Raw genomic sequence first — 21054 nt, forward strand, 5'->3', positions numbered from 1 at the left:
ATTTAAAATAGAATCACGCTTTTTCGTGGAAAGGATGATAGATGTCTGGAATGCCTTACTGGTGGAGATGGAGATATAGCCTTCAATCCAGAACCCTGCTCCCCACTGCCCTCCACCCTAGCCAGCAGATTAACCATCCCCCTCCTGAGTTAACAGTCTGTGAGAGGAAGAGATTTCTGCATTTTATTTTTTTTCTTTTTGAACCACACTATTTAAAGAATTTTTGTTCACTTTTAAATTGCGGTCTGGCTATGTTTGTGAAGGCTCCTTGTCCTATGCCGGCTCATGCTATCATATTCCCTTATCTCTTATTTATCCTCTTTGGGCTCCTTTTACTAAGCTGCGTTATGGTTTTAACGTGCGGAATTGCGTGCGCTACTTTGCCCCGCGCGCTAGACCTTAACCCCAGCATTGAGCTGACGTTAGTTCTAGAAGTGTAGCGCGCAGTAACTTCCTGCGTGCGCTAAAAACGCTAGCACACCTTAGTAAAAGGAGCCCTTTGTCTTTCTTCAATAGATTGCAAAGTTCTGTCGAGCAGGGACTGTCTTCACATATGTCCAATAGCATCACAGAAATGATATGTAGTAGTAAAAATTAGAGAGAAGCTCGGTTTGCAGATATCATTGTCAACGCCACAAAAGCTTTCTCCCCGCTTGTTAATTTACAGAAGATTACAGGAATTACAAAACTAATAGTGAATTTTTTTAAATAATTCCTGATGGAGACATTGAGATGAATGTTCAAATCTAATCTACAGGCTGCCAATGAAAAATGCTACAAGGAACATAATACGTCTTTCTCTGTAAGAATTAATCTGTGACAGAAAGCTCTGGTGCTCTCATTTCTGCAATGTTCCCATGTTTGCCACTCCAGCAGAGAGCAGTGATGAAGAGACATTAATAAAGCATGATAAAATGCAGGCATTTCCTTGCTGTCTTGGGTGACTTCGGAATGATTAAGATGAGGCGACTGAAAATATGTGGTTAAGAAAATAGATGCATTTCACCAACAGTCCCAGCCATGCAGCATTGCAGCCGATATTCAAGCATGTGAAATTATAGCTAATTAAAACAGGAAAACAGTGCTCATGGTTAATTGAAAACATGTTGTATTATTTGTGGCACAGTTTCTGCTCTTCAGCTTGGCATTATGTAACTGGAAATAAATGGTCACAGACTTCCGATTACTGCAGTTCAAAAAAGATTCATCACAGGATACAGAAGCAACCCATCAAACTGGCAAGGCACAATTTCACATTCAAAACAATTCAGCTCAGTGAATTATTGACATTAATTCTTTTTTCATGTTGTAAATAGACTAAGGGGCCCTTTTACTAAAATGTGCTAAACCGATAGCAACACAAGTGCAGTAACCTTTTACTGTGCTGGCATGAAAGTACACACTAATTCACACACTAAGGGCTGCTTATACGAAGGCGCGTTAGCGGTTTAATTCACGTAATAGCGCACGCTAAACCGCCGGCCGCGCTAGCTGCTACCGCCTCCTTTTAAGCAGGCGGTGGTTTTTGGGCTAGCGCGGGGGTTCGCGCGTGATAAAAAGTCACGCGCGTTAAACCCGCTAACGCGCCTTCGTAAAAGGAGCCCTAACTCTATATGGCCTGTCACAGGGTGGAACACAGGCGGTTATGGCGGAGGAATGGGTGTGGCCTGCGCATTGCCGTTAGTAAACAGTACTTTACAATGTGCTATCACTGCATCAGTTAGCTTGGATTAGGGTTACCAGACTCTGGGAAAACCCGGACAGGGCCTCTTTTTAGAGGCGTATCCAGGCGCCTGGAGGGATTTTCAAAACCCGGCAGTTTGTCCGGGTTTTGGAAGGCCCTGAGCTCGGGGACGTGTTCTGGATGTCCTCTGTGCATGCACGGACGTTGATGTGATGACATCACATGCCGATATCATCACCCCAATGTCTGTGCATGTGCAAAGGACATCCAGACACGGCCCCGAGCTCGGGGAAGGAAACACACGGTTCATGTGGAGGCGGGGCTAAGGGTGAGGCGGGGCAAAGTGGGACTGGGAGAAACAGGGTGTGGCCAAGTATCTTTTTTTGCAATTACACCACCTAAATAGGAAATGGTAAGCGCTTCCATGATTACTGTGATTACACCTAATGCCCAGTAAAACCGCTCTGTATGGTAACTGTATAGAAACATGCTAGACACACACTTAACAGATAGCATATAGGCTTTGAACCTGCTGCATATTAATATTTTTATTTAATGCACGGTTAGTGCAAAATTTTATAGCATTTTTTAAAAATTATTATTTATGCATTTTAAACCAAATGTACAAGAATCCTCTTGTGACAGGAAATTGGAGCATTAATATAAACAATAATCAAAGGAAAAACTAGAATCACATGTTAGAAAAAGAAAGAAAAAGCCCATTTCCATTTAATCACATATCTTTTTAAACTCCTCCTTAGACCACCAAAAACACCCCATGGGAAACAAGTATATTAATGAGACAAGGAGATCTCTATTTTAACTAATAACACTAAAGAAAAGGCTTAACGTGTTACCGGCCTAATTCTCTTACAGCCCTTATCCTTTAATTATAATTAAACATTTTTTTGTGTCCAAAAAGTATCGAAGCTGATCCGGAGCAAAAAATACATATTTAGTTCCAGCGTGTCTCAGGAGACATTTACAGGGGTATACTGCATTTAAATAAAAGGGCCCCTAACTCTTTATTGTCATGACAACCTACACCAGCTTCTTTTCTATAATTAAGCTGTTAGTTATGTTTAAGTACTTTTTTTAAATTGAATTTTCAAAAGGAACCAAAGTACAATTCTACTACAAAAAGCAAAACAACCCAAAAGAATAAAGTAAACAGTTCTAGTGTACAAAATAAAGGAAGTATTATAAGAGCCGAGTCTCCTAATTTTTTTTCCCATACACTCTCCCAACTAACCCTCCTTTACCCCTCCATAACCACTAACACACTCTCTTGAACTAATTATAGTTTAAACTACAGCACCCTGAGGTTGTGGGTTCAAATCCACGCTGCTCCTTGTGACCCTGGGCAAGTCACTTAGGCCCAAATTCTGTAAATAGCGCCTAAAACGTTAGGCACCTATTTTGGAGGCGCCCACCTAGATAGGCGCCTATCTAAATTGAATAACAGGCTCAATTTAAGCTTTTTAATCAGCACTGACTGAAACACAGGCGCCTATCAAGAAAGCGTGATTCTGTAACAAGGCGCCTCTAAAAATTTAGGCGGCCTTCAAAAAAATAGGCGCTATGCATGTTAGGCGTGGGGGTGGCTACGTGTTAGGCGCCTTCTCACAGAATCACTGCTCTTAAGCGTGCTTAAGGGCTCGCCTGGGCGCCTAACTTTTAGTTGTGCCTAGAGCACCCAATTGTGCTTGAATCGCGCTGAACGGTGCCTAAGTAGGCACCTAACTTTTGGGCGCTTCTTATAGAATTTGCCCTTTAATCCCCCCATTGCCCCAGGTACATTAGATAGATTGTGAGCCCAATGGGATAGACAAGGAAAAATGCTTGAGTACCTGAATAAATTCATGTAAACCATTCCGAGTTCCCCTGGGAGAACAGTATAGAAAATTGAATGAATGAATAAATAAATAGTGTGAAAAGCTTCAGCCTCTGATAACCGGAGCTGGTATTGTGACATCATAATGCCTCATTCCACCAATAAGAGGCAGCCTCATAAGTGATGTCACAATGGCTTTATTCTCCTAAACTTGGCTCACTTCTACTACATTTTCATTTCTAGAGTGGTGCAGTGGTTAAAGCTACAGTTTCAGCACCCTGAGGTTGTGGGCTTAAACCCACATTGCTCCTTGTGACCCTGGGCAAGTCACTTAATCCTCCACTGCCCCAGGTACATTAGATAGATTGTGAGCCCACTGGAACAGACAGTGAAAAATGCTTGAGTCCCTGAATAAATTCATGTAAACCATTCTGCGTTCCTTTGGGAGAACGGCCTAGAAAATAGAATAAATAAATTTAGATCCCCTGCACTTTAGACACTGACTCTTATAAATGACAAATTGACTCGAGTTTTATTTATTTATTTCATTTTCTATCCCATTTTCCCCAAAGAGCTCAGAAGTTTCAAGTTTATTAGCATTTTTTGAATCGCCTATCGAAATATCTAGGCGATGTACACTCTAAAAGCCACAGATAGTGGTTTCACATATATTTTTGACAGAACAGGTTACAGGTTAAACATACATAAAGGGCTCCTTTTACAAAGGTGCGTTAGGGCTTTAACGCGCGGAAAAGCATGCGCTGAATTGCTGCGCGCGCTAGACCTTAACACCAGCATTGAGCTGGCATTAGTTCTAGAAGCGTAGCGCGGGTTTAGTGCCTGCTAAAATCCTGCGTGTGTTAAAAACGCTAGCGCACCTTAGTAGAAGGAGCCCAAAATGCAGACATAATTACAGTATAAGTTTACGATACCGGGTTGTATCCTAACTCGATACTAATACCAATAATTCATTGTACGTAAAGCTTCTCTTTATTGTATTTACATTTTCTTTTATTGTATTCACAATCTCTTTTACTGTAAACCGCCTAGAAGTCGCAAGATAGCTGGCGGTATATAAAAATAAAGTTATTATTATTATTATTATTATTAAACATAATATACAGGTTACAATTCGCCATAGTTATTCTTAACAGTGCAAGTTTTTTCAATACAAGTTTTTATCCTAACGTGATACATACTGGGATCTAGTACCAATATGCATTTCTATGTAATCCATCGGTCGTGGGCAGGGGAGTTAGGTGAAGGCGTTTTTATTGCTTTCCTAAAGCTGAGGAGTCCTTCAAGGGATCTGATCTGCAGGGACAGTCAATTCCAGTGGCTTAGTGGGAAGCGGGAGTAGGAACATCGTTTGGCGGTTTGCAGTTGAAGGGCACGACCAGGAGGTGTTTTGAGGCGTACTTCATCCTGGAAGTGGAGGGACCTGTACAGCTCGTAAGGAGGAGCTTTGCCATCTTGTAGCTCTGCACCATGTTGTACAAGGATTTTATCGCTAGACTTAGGACCAGTGAGCTGACAACGGAGCCTGGGAGATAGCTTCACGGGCACTGAGGTTTTTTAGAAGCCCGATCACCATATTTTGAGCACGCTGCAGATGTCGAACATTTTTCACTGTGAGACCATTGAATAACGCATTGCAGTAATCCATGCGGGAGAATACTAAGGCATAGAATAGTTAGGTGAAGTCAGACTCGGAAAAGCAGTTCCTAATTTTTCAGAGTTGACGTAGGTAGTAAAAATGAGGAAGAGACCACCTGATATGATTGGAAAGCGACAGGTTGGCATCAAGGAGTATTCCTAGGCTGCGTACTTGGTCCTTTGCAGTTATGGTAGTTGAGTCCCAGCGAGGGAAGGGCACGGTCGCAGTGTTCTTTGTGGATCCAAAGGAGTTTCGTTTTGGAGGCGTTTAGTTGCACTTTTGTTAACTGTCATCCAATTAACTGCCCACTTGTCAATTAAGATGCATGCAATTATGCCCAGCATGCAATTTTGGGTGCCGTATTTAGAACCTAGGAGATAGTCACTGAATATCCTCGCTGCATGTAAAGTTAGGCAGAATGCCCTTCATCTGTCCCTGCATTTTATTATTATTATTATTATTTATTGATTTGATATACTGCCTTTACTAATTAACATAATTACTAAAATACTACAGAAAGGAAAAGAACACCAATATCAAAAGAAAAGTTCCAGAAATAACACGCATACAATAATAATTTTTTTAAAAGTCACTAAAAACAAATGGAATTAATATCTCAATTTGTCTCTCCAGGAGACCCAACCCTGCCCTCAACCAGGTTTATTCAGTTGGGAGAAAGTGTGTTTTTAATAGAGCCTGGAAACAGGAAAAGATTGTTCAGCTCTGTTGACATCAGGTAGAACAGTGGTCTGAAACTCGAACCCTTTGCAGGGTCACATTTTGGATTTGTAGGTACTTGGAGGGCCTCAGAAAAAATGGTTAATGTCTTATGAAAGAAATGACAATTTTGCATGAGGTAAAACTCCTTATAGTTTATAAATCTTTCCTTTTGGCTAAGTCTTAATAATAATATTGTAATTTATAGCTAAAGAGACATAGGATCAAGAAATGATTTTATTTTACTTTTGTGATTATAATAAACATACTGAGGGCCTCAAAATAGTACCTGGCGGGCTGTGAGTTTGAGACAACTGCTATAGGCTAAGGAGCTCATAATAAAAAATAAAGTCTAAAAAGTGGCCTAAATGGCTACTTGGACGATCAAAAAGCCTGATCGTCCAAGTACCAGCTTAGGCTTTTCCTCTGTCTCTAAATGCACAGAGAGAAAAAGAGGCATTTTTAGAGGAGGGGAAAGGGCGGGCAGTGGGCCGACCTAGACCTAGGCGTGCAGCAGGTATAACCAAAACTTTAGGCAGGTTGCCTAGTTGGTACTTATACGTTTTGACTTAGATCAAGTCAAAACAGGTATAAGTGCCGAAAAAGGGGCCGCTGAGCTGATGGCGGCTGGCGAGATCAGCTCAGCGGCTTGGCAACCTACCCACCCCCCACCGCAACCATCGGGGCAGGAGAGATGGGTCATCTCCCCTGCTGTAATAGCAATACCACCAAGTGCCGCCAAACGCGGCACTTGGGAATCGCTAAAGCGACAGGAGAGATGACCATTTCTCCTGCAGTGATCCACCCCTCCAATCGGGCCAGGAGAGAGCCCAAGCCCTCCTGGCCCCGCTGAGTACGATCAGGGCAAGAAGGAGCCCAAGCCCTCTTGCCCCGCGGCACCCCAACCTTCCCGACTCGATGGGGCAAGAGGGAGCCCAAGCTCTCTTGCCCCACATCACCCCGACCTTCCCCGACTCGATGGGGCAAGAGGGAGCCCAAGCCCTCTTGCCCCGCGAACCCCCGACTATGATCGGGCCAGGAGGGAGCCCAAGCCCTCCTGGCCACACGCCCCCCCCCCCCACTATAAGAACGGGCAGGAGGGAGCCCAACCCCTCCTGCCCAGGCAAACCACCTACCCCCCACCCTCACTAAAATACGGGCAGGAGGGATCCCAGGGGTAAAATGGCTGTATATTTATTAACTGCTTTTATCAAGAGATTCACCCAAGGCAATGTACAGCAAGGTTTTGTTTTTAATCAGGTACTCTAAGTATTTTCCCTACAATCTAATTACAGTATTTGGGGCAATGGAGGATTGGGTGACTTGCCCAGGGTCACAAGGAGCAGCACCGGAACAAACCCACAACCTTAGGGTGCAGAGGTAGCAGCTGTAACCACTAGGCCACTCTTTCACTCCACACACGGCAGCATGTTCTATTCTGGCAGTTGGGGAAGTTTGTGTGGTACATATCATACTGTATTTATTGTGATCTTTTTGCATGCAGTGTTCTTAATAGCATAATTATGGGTTTTATGATTATTATTTTCAGTGATCTGTAGTATGCTGCTTGCCCAGTATGAGCATCAAAATCAATAAAAACCAGACATAATAAATACTCCTTTCTCTATTGAAATTTATGTAAGTTACCAAACCCATAAAGAGAAACAAAATAATCACAGAACTGTCACGCTCTTTATTAGAATTCCTTGTCGCTACCTCCATATAAATAAAATATTAATGATTCCTTTGCTTTGTGAATTCATTTGGGAGTGATTAGTTTTTCATTCACAGTTTGTCATCTGAAAGCCTTATCCAAATTTTGTTAAATATTTCTATATAATTTTCTCTCACTGTTTAAAAAAAAATTTTTGAGAAGAACTGGATTAATTTTCTTTCACAGTCCGACAATAAACAATACATAGAGGGTTATGAACACCGCTGTCATAACTAAATAACTGTCAAATAAGTAATTTTTAATATGGGTATGGCACTTTTAACGTGGAAGGGCATAATCAAAAGGGACGTCTAAGTCCGTTTACGTCCATCTCGCAAGTCGTCCAAAGTTAAAAAGAGCCTAAGACACATTTTCGAAAGAGACGTCCAACTTTTTTTACTTTTGAAAATTGTCTAATTATATGTCCTGCTGATCTGATCGTCCAAGCCACTAAATCGTCCATCTTTATACCCCATTTCCGTCCAACTTTCTATCCAAGTCCAAAACACCTAGAACAAGCCCTGTTGGACGTGGGAGGGGTCTGCAAAGTGATGGACTGCACACCCAGACATGCCACCTACATAGTGGGATACCTTACATGGCATGCTGTGAACTTTACAAAAAGGGTGCCATGTCTTCTCCTCACTACAGCTCCCTTATAGGTGACAGTGAGCCCCCCAAACCACCTCCAGAATCCCCTAGACCCACTTATCTACCATCCCAATAGCCCTTATGGCTGCAGGAGCCACTTATGTGCCAGTAAAAAAGGGTTTTGGGAGTGTATAGGGCAGTGCACGTGTCAGTATCAATGCAGTGATTATAGGGACTTATGGGCATGGGTCCTCCTCTCTATGAGTCCCTAACCCACCCCCAAGATGACTTAAGCTGCCTCTGAGCTGGACGACTAGGCTTTCCTATGCCAGGTGGCCAGGTGATGATGGTCTGGAGGCTGAAATTTAAAGTTGTGAATAAAATATTTATGGGGGTGGGGGGGTTGGTAATCACTGGGGTAGTGTGTGTGGGTCTGTGTTATGTGTTTTCTGTGCTTATCTGGTGAGTTTAGGTGGGTTTTTGTGATTTAGACCATGTTTTACATGGTCTAAGTCACAACGTCCAAGTTTCGTCTAGGCTCTGTTGTTAAACTTTCGATTATACATGCTGTACGACTAAGTCTAAGCCAGCCCACGTCCCGCCCAACTCTCGCCCTCGACACGCCTCCCAAAACGCCCCGTTTAGCTTTGGTCTTTCAGCAGCACTATGAAGGCCTAGGTCGTTTAGAAATACGTCCAAAACCCGTTTTTATTATCGGCACTTGGACATTTATGAGAAATGTTCGTCCAAGTGCCGACTTAGGCTGGTTTTTGGACGTTTTTCTCTTTCGATTATGAGCCCCATACTGTATATCCTATTTAAGAGCATACAGAACACTGTGTTATCTGTGACTTAGCTCACTGGTTAATAAAATATGATTTCTGTGCCTTATCTCCCTTACATGAATCGATTGAAATCCCATGGAGTCAACAAAATCCCTGTAAGAAGCACCACTTTTGAGGCAAAGCATGCTTCGTGTTGAAACACAGCTGTGTCAGGCAAGAGCCAAGGGCCAATAGAATTATTATTTTTTTTTTTTGTAAATCTTTATTAAATTTCCAAACTACCATAGTGCAAACAAACAATTTCAATATACAGTCAAACCTCAGTTTGCGAGTAACCCGGTTTGCGAGTGTTTTGCAAGACGAGCAAAACATTCTCGCAAAACTTGTCTCGCATCACCCCTCTCGATAACTGGCATCGCTCCCCCCCGCTCGCAAAGGCCCCCCCACTCGACCCCCTCCCTGCGCACACCGGCTTCCGCCGCCCAAACAACTTAAACTTACCCCCCCGTCTGGCACCGGCGAGAGGGAGAATTAGAAGTCCTTGAGCATGTGCAGATGCATGCTCAAGGCCGGCAGAAGCAGGAAGATCTTCTAGCAGCACCGGCACATCCTGTGGGCTGCGTGCTGGTGCCAGACAGGGGGGTAAGTTTAAGTTGTTCAGGCGGGGAGTGCCGGTTCGCGCGGAGGGGGGGAGCAGCGCCGCTTGCCTCGGAGGGGGGGTGGGAACGTATCAAAGCGAGTTTCCATTATTTCCTATGGGGAAACTCGCTTTGATATACGAGTATTCCGGTTTACGAGCATGCTTCTGGAACGAATTATGCTCGTAAACCAAGGTTCCACTGTACATAAGTTTACATGAAATGCACATTAACTTACAGACATTAATGTACAACCATTTCCTCCCCCCAATCAAATAATCATAAAAAGTACATACCTACAGGAAACCTCCATCTATTCCCTGAATGAAATCCCAATGCAAAACCCTCCCCCCTCCCACCCACCCTGGATGTGTATGCTTAAGGGTCGATAAAATAAAATCAATTATCATTCCTTACAGAACTTAGTCAACGGTTCCCAAACATCCATAAATTTCTTATACCGTCCCTGTTGTACGGCCATCAAACGTTCCATTTAAAAGTATAACAGAGAGATTCCCACCAAAAAGTGTAATTTAATCTATCACAGTTCTTCCAATTCCTCAAAATGAGTTGTATGGCAACCCCTGTCATTATACAGAGAAGTTTGTTATTTCGGGCAGATATTTGGCTTTTAGCCCTCATTAACGTACCAAATAGGATGGTATCGTGCGTCAATGCCACTGGATTTTCTAATATTTTGTTCACTTGATCCCAAATGGATCTCCAAAGTTTAAGTATCAAGGGACAATAAAATAGTAAATGATCCAAAGTCCCAGCTTCAAGATGACAATGCCAGCATCTATTAGATTTTGAACTAATTTCTGTAAACGAACTGGGGTCCAAAATGCTCTATGTAATTATAAAAAACATGTTTGTCTTGGCCAATAGAAATTAATAATTGTGATAGTGTGGATTTGATATAACTTGTATTCATATGAGAAACTACTGGGCAATGACAGATTTAGCTCACTTAAATGAGATCAATGCTTCTAGTTTGCTTTATCAAGGAAACCTGATTCCTGCCCCTTCTTATCGAAATACTACTAAGGGTCGGATTCTCAAAACTTACCATGGTGTTAATGATGGTCGCTAAACCAGTTCCAGTCAGTATTTTACCGGCCAGTTATCAGAACGGCTCACCGTGGCCTTTTCTGAGCTTCCTAGCAGAAGAGGAAGCATGGGCAGGATGTGGTTTTCTCTATTCAATTCTAAACTGTACCAACTCCATTGGTATTGTAAAGTTGACATTTAATAAATCCGTGTTCTTCTCAAGCACTGCTGATTTGCCTTCTTGGTATCATTGAAGAGAAATAGGATTGAATCCGCATGAATGTGAGTGTTCGTATGGTAATTTTCCAGGGAGTAACTTTGTTAACCTTACTTCAAGGTCTGCCAGCTCTTCAGACACAAAGCACAGATTCGGAGTGGTTTTATCGCTTTGCACAAAGCTTGCTCTATTGCTCCTCATTCTAGTCTTGATGTTACCCTGGATCAATGCCCATTTCTTCCTATCAATAAATGGAAGGCACTCAGTCATCCCTCGCAGTTAAAGCAGCTTTGGATGTAATACAAATGCTTCAGGGACACCTTGTGATCTCTCAACCTGGCAAATATTGTAGATGATGCCAGTTTCTGAAACCCCACCAGGGTGCAGCTATTTTGCACCTGCTGGAAAAAAATGTTCATTGTAAAAGACCACATGCCAGATTTTAAATAAACCAAGTAACATCTGCTCTCTAGCATTTTGTCAATTTGAGACTCATAATGATGAAGTTGTCCTTCAGAATACTGAAGTTCTTTGTTTAAAATGAGCTCCAACTAAGAATTCTAAGCAACTAAATCAGATTTTATGTCAAACTTTGCAGATACAGACTAAGAACTAGCCATTACCAATATGTGATACACCTGGCTACAAAGTCCCATACATAATTTCAAGCACACATAAAAGCAACCTAATTTTCAAGCATAAGATACTGTAAATATACTATATAATTTGACCTTGTAGACCAGGTTACCATATGACTAAGATGCTTATTTTCAAAGCATATGGACATCTTAAAAGTCCATGTAGTTGAAACATCCAAATGTCAATTTTGCAAAGACAGAAAAGGGACATTCAACACTGAAGTACATCTAAATAGCAAGAGGGCATGTCGTGAGTGACTTTTGAGCAGGACTAGTGAGGACCCAAAAATCAGATCATCCAAATGGAAAGAAACATCCAAGCCTAAAAAGGGCATCCTATGTTGGACCTTTTTCAGTCAAGTCCAAAGTACAAAAGGGTGCTCTGATTTTGCAGATGACCACTGGAGGGATTAAGGCGTGACATCTCCTTAATCTCACAGTGGTTGCTGTTTCCTCCCTTTCCTCTGAAAGTGAAACTGAAAGGGGATGTCAGGCTTTGTGACAGCTTCAGGTATTATGGGTAGGGTTACCTGATGTCCGGATTTACCTGGACATGTCCTCATTTTAGAGGATTGTCTGGGTGTCCAGATGGATTTTTAAAAATGCAGCAGCTTGCCTGGTTTTTCAAGTTCAGGACCGCATCTGGAGGGTCTCCCAGCATGCATGCGTCCATGCGGGTGACATCATCGCATCATACCTGCGCTTGCTCGGAGGCCCTCCAGATGCAGCCCCAGGCTTGAGAAGAGATTTGGGGGGCAGAGCTAGGGTGGAACGGGGCGGGGGAGTGGAATTGGGCAGGCTGGGGGTGGGGGCCACGTGTCCGAAGTTTACTGTTATAAAATCTGGTAACCCTAATTATGGCCATTCTTAGCAAAAAAGAAAGCAAGTCTGAGGAGTCAAATCTCAGGATTTTGGGTGGGGTTTTTTTTTTGTTGGTTTGTTTGGTTTTTTTTTTTGGGGGGGGGGGAGTTATGTGAATTCTTCAGAAACAGAAAGAAATCTACTGTACTTAAATATACATATAAGCCACCTGTAAGCTTGAAGGCTATTGAAGTGGTGTACATTCAGGTACAGTAGGTATGTTCGTGTTCCCGAAGGGCTCAGTCACAATTACAAAATAAAAGCATTAAAATGGGATTTGAACCTGGGTCCCTTGATTTAAAATCCACTGTACTAACCACTAGGCTATTCCTGTGCTCTGCTGCCAGACAGACGTCCTAGCCCCTGCTTTTTTGCTGTTCATATGTTGGGTACTCCAGTTTGTAAAATGATTGTTCATGTTGACCATCCTCAACACATGGGCATCTATATCTGATGCATTTTGGCTGTTCGTGTTGGCCATCCTCAACAGATGGGCATCCATCTGATGTATTTTTGAACAGGAAATCCTGATGTATTTCCTGTTTGAAAATATACTTCCGATGGCCGTCTGCTTTGGATCTTATGAGCTGGGTGTTTCTAATGAAATCGGACGACCTTTTGAAAATGCCCCTCCACATACACTTGCTTAACTTTACCTATTACAAAATGGGATGCAAAATTTGAATGTTTAATGGCTTGCCTTATGTGTGTAATACTTCTTGAAAATATAGGTTGCAAACATTCAACATCCCTGAAATGTCTGGCAAAAATGTACCTCCTTTGTATGCATAAATTTATGAATGGAATGAAAGCATTAATAATTTTGTGTGGCCCAAAATGCACATTGAGCAATATGTGTTATTTTATGATCCCACATAAAATGTCAAGATATCCAATAATGCACAAAACTTCAGATTAATTAGCTCATCGATACTCAGCTACCACCACCAATATGTCCATTCACTATCCACACCAGGTTCCTCAGAATGCCACACTAAATAATAGTGTGGTAGCCGTCCTTATGGGAACCTTTGTATGGTGTAATTTTTCAATAAACCAATAATTTCATTTATCTATTTATAGTCATTTATAAAGTGCCAGTGCTCATGTTTAAATAGATAGTCTTAACTTCATAGTGAATATGCAAAAATGCCACTTAGCTTAGAACAGCTCTGCCTCAATCCCCACTGACGCGTTTCACTCTTTCATCAGGGTCGGGGAAGGAGAATGCAGAACAGTTCGAAAACTTAGCGTTAGCTAAATCCTTAAAAGTATTCGTCGGGACTGCAATATTGGTTTATTGAAAATTTACACTGCACAAAGGTTCCCATGAGGACAGCTACTACGCTATTATTTAGTGTGGCATTCTGAGGAACACGGTGTGGATTGTGAATGGACATATTGGTGGTGGTAACTAAGTATCGATGACCCACCTAAAATGTGCCCCCGTGGGAACCTCTCCCTTCAGTCTGGCTAAATGTTCCCAAGCTCACACATGCTTTTTGCTAGACTGAGAAATAGCAATTTTCAAACTACCAATTTCAATTTGCTTTGGGAAATTTCCCTCCATTTGCCATTTCTCAGACAAGAGCACTATACCCCCCCCTTTTTTTTTTTTTTTTTACATCCTTTATTTTCCTTTTAACATACTAGCACAGTGCGCAGCGGCCGCTAAGAGAGCGAATAGAATGCTAGGTATAATCAAGAAGGGTATTACTACCAGAACGAAAGAAGTTATCCTGCCGTTGTATTGGACGATGGTGCGTCCGCATCTGGAGTACTGCGTCCAATATTGGTCGCCGTACCTTAAGAAGGATATGGCGTTACTCAAGAGGATTCAGAGGACAGCGACACGTCTGATTAAAGGTACGGAAAACCTTTCATACGCTAAGAGATTGGAGAAACTGGGACTCTTTTCCCTGGAGAAGAGGAGACTTAGAGGGGATATGATAGAGACTTATAAGATCATGAAGGGCATAGAGAGAGTAGAGAGGGACATATTCTTCAAACTTTCAAAAAATAAAAGAACAAGAGGGCATTTGGAAAAGTTGAAAGGGGATAGATTCAAAACAAATGCTAGGAAGTTCTTCTTTACCCAACGTGTGATGGACACCTGGAATGCGCTTCCAGAGGGCATAATAGGGCAGAGTACGGTACTGGGGTTCAAGAAAGGATTGGACAATTTCCTGCTGGAAAAGGGGATAGAGGGGTATAGATAGAGGATTACTGCACAGGTCCTGGACCTGTTGGGCCGCCGCGTGAGTGGACTGCTGGGCACGTTGGACCTCAGGTCTGACCCAGTGGAGGCATTTCTTATGTTCTTATGTAGCTACTGAAACATTGAGCACATTTTCAAAGTAAAATGCATCCATGGGTTTGTAGAGATATTACGAGCACATAAAGTACTGTCACAAAGCATATCTGCATCCACAATGATAACTTGTAATAGCAATTGGAAGCACTGGGTCATATTGTCATTATCACAAAAGTGAAAGGGGATATACTTATGAGTAATCTAACAAAATAGTTACTGTATTTTGTGGAAAGGGACATGGATGAATGGCACAGCCTTCAAGTGGAGGTGGCGATGAGGTCAATGTCTGAATTTAAGAAAGCATAGGAAAAGTACAGAGGATCTCTGAGAGAAATAAACATAACATAAAACTAACTTCTATACCACTAAGTTCTATGCGGCTCACAAAAGATAGAGGCGAATATTGCAACAAAGATGTAATTTCCAAAAGATTCTATAAAAAGATGCGTTTTTAAAGCACATCGAAATTGTTGGTAGGAGTTGGAAAATATAAATACATAATTCAGGTCTTTAGCCCATAAAGCCGCTTGAAAAGACATTCCTGGAATTTTTTTAACCCTTTACCGAGAATAGCGCATGAGATTTCCTAGAATGTTTGGGATTAGTGATGATAAAAGATTCCATAAGATATTCTGGGATGAGACCTGTTAATGCCTTAAAGCAAAGACATCCAAACTTAAAACTTAATCCCCACCTCAACCGGCAGCCAATGCAATTGACGATAGAAAAAAGGTAACATGATCATGCTTCTTCAGATCATAAATCAATCTAACTGCTGCATTCTATATTATACGCATTGGAGATTTTTTGGGCTCCAGCAAGATGAACAATATTGCAATAATCGAGTTGGCTAAGAACCAATGATTGTACTAACAATCGAAAGGAATTTATATTGAAGCACAGTCTAAAGGTATTGTAGAGCTTAGTAGTCGATGTAGATGCAAACTAGATGGTCCACATGGTCTTTATCTCCCATCATTCTCTCTGTTTCGCTGCTAGATAAATCACTCATACTTCATTTCACACAGCCTACACTACACAACTAAGAGATCTACACACACAAAGCCCAATTTTGAATAGACAGCCTAAATAGAGAAAGAGACATCTAAGTCTGGATGTTGACAATTTGCAGAGTATTTTACAAAAATCTCACTAAAATCTGAAACTTATAAAATACTTCTATGGAGAAAAACATGTTTTTTGTAGCACATCTAAGTGGGAACAGTCATTTTACAAGAATATTTTGTCAAAAACAGAGCAGCTTCATTGGGGGTTTTGACCATGTAAATTGGCAGAACTTATACATGTAAGTGGTGATTTTGCAACTTCCTTGTTTGAATTCTGCCATCTACACACATAAATGGTCCGAAGTTTTCCCTCTGCCGCAATCCACCACCTCTGCTGCAACTTCCTGTTTACGACAGGGCAGATCACTACAGAGGGAAAGCATCAGGGCAGCTTGTGAGAAACAGCTGCCGTGTCGGGGCCCCACTGAAAAGATACATTTAGCTATTTAATGAAGATCGGTAAGGTGAGGGGAAGTGAGTGAGATAGACAGAAGGGAAGAGAAGTTCGGACCGTGGGTCCCCTGGATCTCTGGGGTCCAGGGAAGCTGCCCAGTTTCCTTCCCCTAATGCGAGCCGGGGGGGGGGGGAAAGGCGGGAAGAGTCCTATCTTTGACTGTCTGGTATGCACTGCACTATGGGTGCATGAGGTGGGAGGGAGAAGAGGAGAGAGGAGGTTCCAGCGCAGCATCAGGTGACCAGCGTCTGCATGATGACTGCCACAGCTGGGTCATCCGGAGCAGTGCAGCGCTAATTTTTCATTTTTGCTCCGCTGCTGCTCTCCACGGCCGCCCCCTCCTGGCCACTGCCGCTGCACTCCACAATACTAAAACCCGGACAAATGAGGCCTTCTGAAGGCAAGTACAGAATCGCCCGGATGCCCCGAATTATCGCCAAAAGGAGGACATGTGTCAGAAAATTTGGACGTATGATAACCCTAGTCAGATTATATATCACTTTTGTGTATTTAAAGCCAATATAATCTAATTTAATATTTGGTTTTGTATACCTAGACTTCAATCTAAGAGAGCTCGACTCGGTTTCCAATAGTTAGATTAAGCTGAAAGAAAACATATTAAATGGATCTCAAAAAGAATAGTGATTAGTAAACAGAATAGTTTTCAAAGCCTTACGAAAAGAAGAAAGGGAACCAGAACTTCTCAGGAACAGTGGAAAATCATTCCAAAGTTGTGTGAACTTGAAGGATAGAGAGAGGCCAAAAATCTTGGTTCTTTTGATACCTTTACTAGATGGGCAGGAAAGCTTAAATTGTTGATCGCCTCTTGCAAAATCTATAAAGATTCCAAGATAAAGGAACTAAGGGAGTAAAAATACCAAGAAGAATTTTAAAAACAATACAGGCACACTTAAACTGGACTCTAAAATACACCGGGAGCAAGTGAAGGTTGAAGAGCAACTACTTAGCAACCACTATTTCTAACAATTTTGGAAATTCCTCCTATACCTCTGTGTCTGCCACTAGCCACAAAGCCTTTCCAAATTCACATCTGTATTTCTTTATCAGCACAAACAAAGCTCTAGCATTCTCTACCATCTTGCCTACCACAATATTCATTTCTCTAATGACCCTCAGTTGCCTACTTCTCTGCTTCATAGACTATAACTGCAGTAAAAGCCACGATGCTTGTCTCCTTGTGTAACTATGATTTATTTTCCCTCTGGAGACAATAATTCAAACACGTCCTGTAACTGCTTCATCCAGACTATAACCAAACTCTTTCTGTTTGAATCTCTAATCAGTTTGTAGCAACTCCAAATCATTCAGTGAGCATCCAAATTCTTCCTTTTTCCCCTCTTTTAACATTTCACTATCTTCAACTTAAAAATATGTAATTCTTTCAGAGGCTGCAGTGAATGAAATAGAAATGATTACATATCTGTAAATACTTTCAACAAAGGAAATCCAGCAATGTGACACCTGCCAGTAAGTTTACACTGAAGTAGCCTCCATAGTCTGAAACTCACTCCCAGAGGGTCTACATCTAAACTCTAGATTATTTGTTCTCAACGCAGTCCTCTGGGCAGGATTTTCAAGATTCCCACAATGAATATGCGTGAGATAGATTTGCACACAATGCCTCTGCTGTATGCAAATTTACGTATATTCTTTATTGAAGTTCAAGCTTCAAGTTTATTGGGGGCTTGATATACTGTCTATCAGGGTTATCTAAAACGGTTTTGAATAAGATTACTAATAAATATATAAAAACAAAGCTCTGTTAAAATTATAGGGGTTTCACAGACATACTGAACTAACATGAGACCAAGAGGAAGGTGAGGAAGGAATACATAATTACATTGAGATAAAAAAAAAAAAAAGAGAGAGGGAGAAGAAGAACACAATTGGAGGAGATATGCTTGTTTAGATTAGTTTGTCGTCCGCGATCGAAATGATCAGTGTTAAGTGTTGAAAGTGTTATGGATATCCCAAAAGCCTGATTGGCTGGGTGTGCCCGAGGATTGACTTGAGAGTCAATGTTCTAGACCAGTGGTTCCCAACCCTGTCCTGGAGGACCACCAGGCCAATCGTGTTTTCAGGCTAGCCCTAATGAATATGCATGAGAGTGATTTGCATATAATGGAAGTGAGAGGCATGGTGGTCCTCCAGGACAGGGTTAGGAACCACTGGTCTAGACTACCTCTGCTTCAGGAAGCAGGTGGAAGCTTGGTTATTCTTTCAATCACTATTGCTTCATCAAGACTAGCTTGCCTCATGCCCTCCGAATGTGTTGAAGAAGCAAAAACTTTAATTATTAATATTAATTGGCATCCATTAAAAAGTGTGCATGCATCTGGCCGCATGCTATTCTACAAGGCACAGTCAAAAATCACTCTAGGACAGTGGTCTCAAACTCAAACCCTTTGCAGGGCCACATTTTGGATTTGTAGGTACTTGGAGGGCCTCAGAAAAAAAATAGTTAATGTCTTATTAAAGAAATAACAATTTTGCATGAGGTAAAACTCTTTATTTTATTTAATTCAATTTCTATCCCATCCTCCCAGTAGCTCAGAATGGGTTACAAGGTTTATAGTTTATAAATCTTTCCTTTTGGCTAATAATATTGTAATTTATAGATAGAGACATAGGATCAAGAAACTTTTATTTTGCTTTTGTGATTATGATAAACATACTGAGGGCCTCAAAATAGTACCTGGCGGGCCACATGTGACCCCCAGGCCATGAGTTTGAGACCACTGCTCTAGGGGTAATAAACTCAACTCGTTCGCTGTTGAGTGACTAAAGGTGCAACTACTAATCTTGAAGAAAGTCACTCCATTAAGGTCAAAAAATGAATTCAACCCAAAGTTAATGTTATTCGCATATTTAATAGAACTCTGCTCAGAGACATGAAGGCTGAAAACTCCACCTCACCACCCAATCATCGCAGTGTTCAATGCAAATTCAAAGGTGTAATTCATTATACTATCACTAGCTACTCGAGCTATAAAGAAACGTCTCTTTTAACTAGAAAGTATATTGAAAGTACTCAGACTTAGCTTAGACTTTTTACTGGTTCCGACGTGCCACGTTTCGATACTGCATCAGGAAACCGACGATAAGTTTAAATACGACTTAAACTGGAGGTGAAGTCTCACTAACTTTAAACACAGTTGCAAATTCGCCAAAGAAGAAGAAGCAAAAATCATTTGGCGAATTTGCAACCGTGTTTAAAGTTAGTGAGACTTCACCTCCAGTTTAATTGACATGGAGAATAATGATCACATTTGAACATTTTACCATATTTATACTGCTAGTACAAAGTTGCCTCTGTCTACTCTAGCTATATATATCTGCTGCACATCACTTTGGGTGAATCTCTTCCTAAAGACAATTTATAAACTTTAATAAATACCTACTGTAACATATCATCCATATCCTCACTGAAGTTAATAGATGAGGTCGGTGCATGTAATATGACACTCCCCAATTAATTATTTCAATTAATCCAATCTGTCAAAAGAAACTAATGATCTTTTCCAGGCTGGCATCTTAAGTTGCCATTTCTGTACGGTGAATCTCCAATTTATCATCAAGGACTTTGAAATGAAACAAAATCTATCCACCTTTTATGTGTTTTATTGCATTTTCTGGAAGGCAGCCCTTTATTTTTTTGAAAATAATAATGCAAAAATAATATTCATATCAGCTGCAAGCACAGCCAGGTTGAGAGAGAGAATACTATGGCTAAGTCACTGAAGAAATAACCCAATCAGACTGAAAATTGACTAGGGCATCAGAGATTTCTTCAGACGTAAGCTGTTAGTGATAAAATCAACAGTCTGTTTTTCTTTAGTTTTTATAATGTATTCTATGCTTGTTGCCAACTTTAAACATTGTGCACAACTTAAGAGGCACTTGTCCACAATCTGTGTTTAACAAAAACTTTATATATTTGGCCATTCTTTGAAATTTAAAAACTGATTCATTTCTTGTATTTATTTTTGAAAAAGTTTTTATATTTTTCAAGCCCTACCAAAAAGGACAACTGCTGATGTTTTTTTACCACTGGAAATTAATGGCTGTTGTAATCTTGGGTCCTATGTATTAAAGCAGGAAATCACTTAACAAAAGTTCACTTTACACAAAATGCAACGTGGCAATTATTTTTTCCCAGATCTAAAAAACCTCCCAAAATATTTTTTAAAAACAACATAAAAGTGCAATGGCACAAAAATAATAAAGAGCTAATAGCCCAAATTGAAACTGCTCCCTAGTCCTTCTCCCCCAGGAGGCTTCATCTCCATGATAGCCCAGTGAGTCTAATGCCCTTTCCCCCCAGTTCTGATGCAGGGCTAAAACTTTGTAATCTCCCCTCTCAAAGATTCTCCTCTTATCAGTGTACTGTAGAGGGTTGGCCACCCTACTACTACTTCTATTAATTATTTCTATAGCACTACCAGACGCACACAACGCTGCACAAAGAGTAAGAAAACAGTCCCTGCTTGAAAGAGCTTACGATCTAAACAGGCAAGACAGACAAACAGGTTGTCATGGATACAGTTAAGGGGAATGGTTAATGAGCTGACTGGGTTGGAGGGCAAAGGGGAGTACAGGACAATCAAGACATTGTGACATCACTGATGAGGTTGGTTCTTATTGGTGGAATGAGGCATTATGACATCACAATTTCAGCTGTGCTTCCCAAAGACTGAAACTCTTCACATTACTACTACTATTAATTATTTCTATAGCGCTACCAGACGCACGCAGTGCTGTACAGAGTCACAAAGAGTAAGAAAACAGTCCCTGCTTGAAAGAGCTTACGAT

The 21054-nt window shown here is 41.3% G+C and overlaps 1 protein-coding gene across 4 annotated transcripts in view; it reads right to left on the bottom strand.

Annotated features, from left to right (window-relative positions):
- The window catches only part of ST6GALNAC3 (ST6 N-acetylgalactosaminide alpha-2,6-sialyltransferase 3), a 475429-nt gene that overhangs the window by 319714 nt on the left and 134661 nt on the right, over positions 1 to 21054 (bottom strand). The window contains exon 2 of one of the 4 annotated variants that reach the window (XM_033917257.1): positions 10690 to 11288. The exons of the other annotated variants lie outside the window; for them this stretch is intronic. Coding sequence (XP_033773148.1) covers positions 10690 to 10692 — 3 coding nt within the window. The 5' untranslated portion in view covers positions 10693 to 11288. The remainder of the gene's footprint in view (positions 1 to 10689; positions 11289 to 21054) is intronic. 4 annotated transcript variants of the gene reach the window in all.

Source organism: Geotrypetes seraphini, chromosome 12, assembly GCF_902459505.1.
Source record: "Geotrypetes seraphini chromosome 12, aGeoSer1.1, whole genome shotgun sequence".
Taxonomy (NCBI): domain Eukaryota; kingdom Metazoa; phylum Chordata; class Amphibia; order Gymnophiona; family Dermophiidae; genus Geotrypetes; species Geotrypetes seraphini.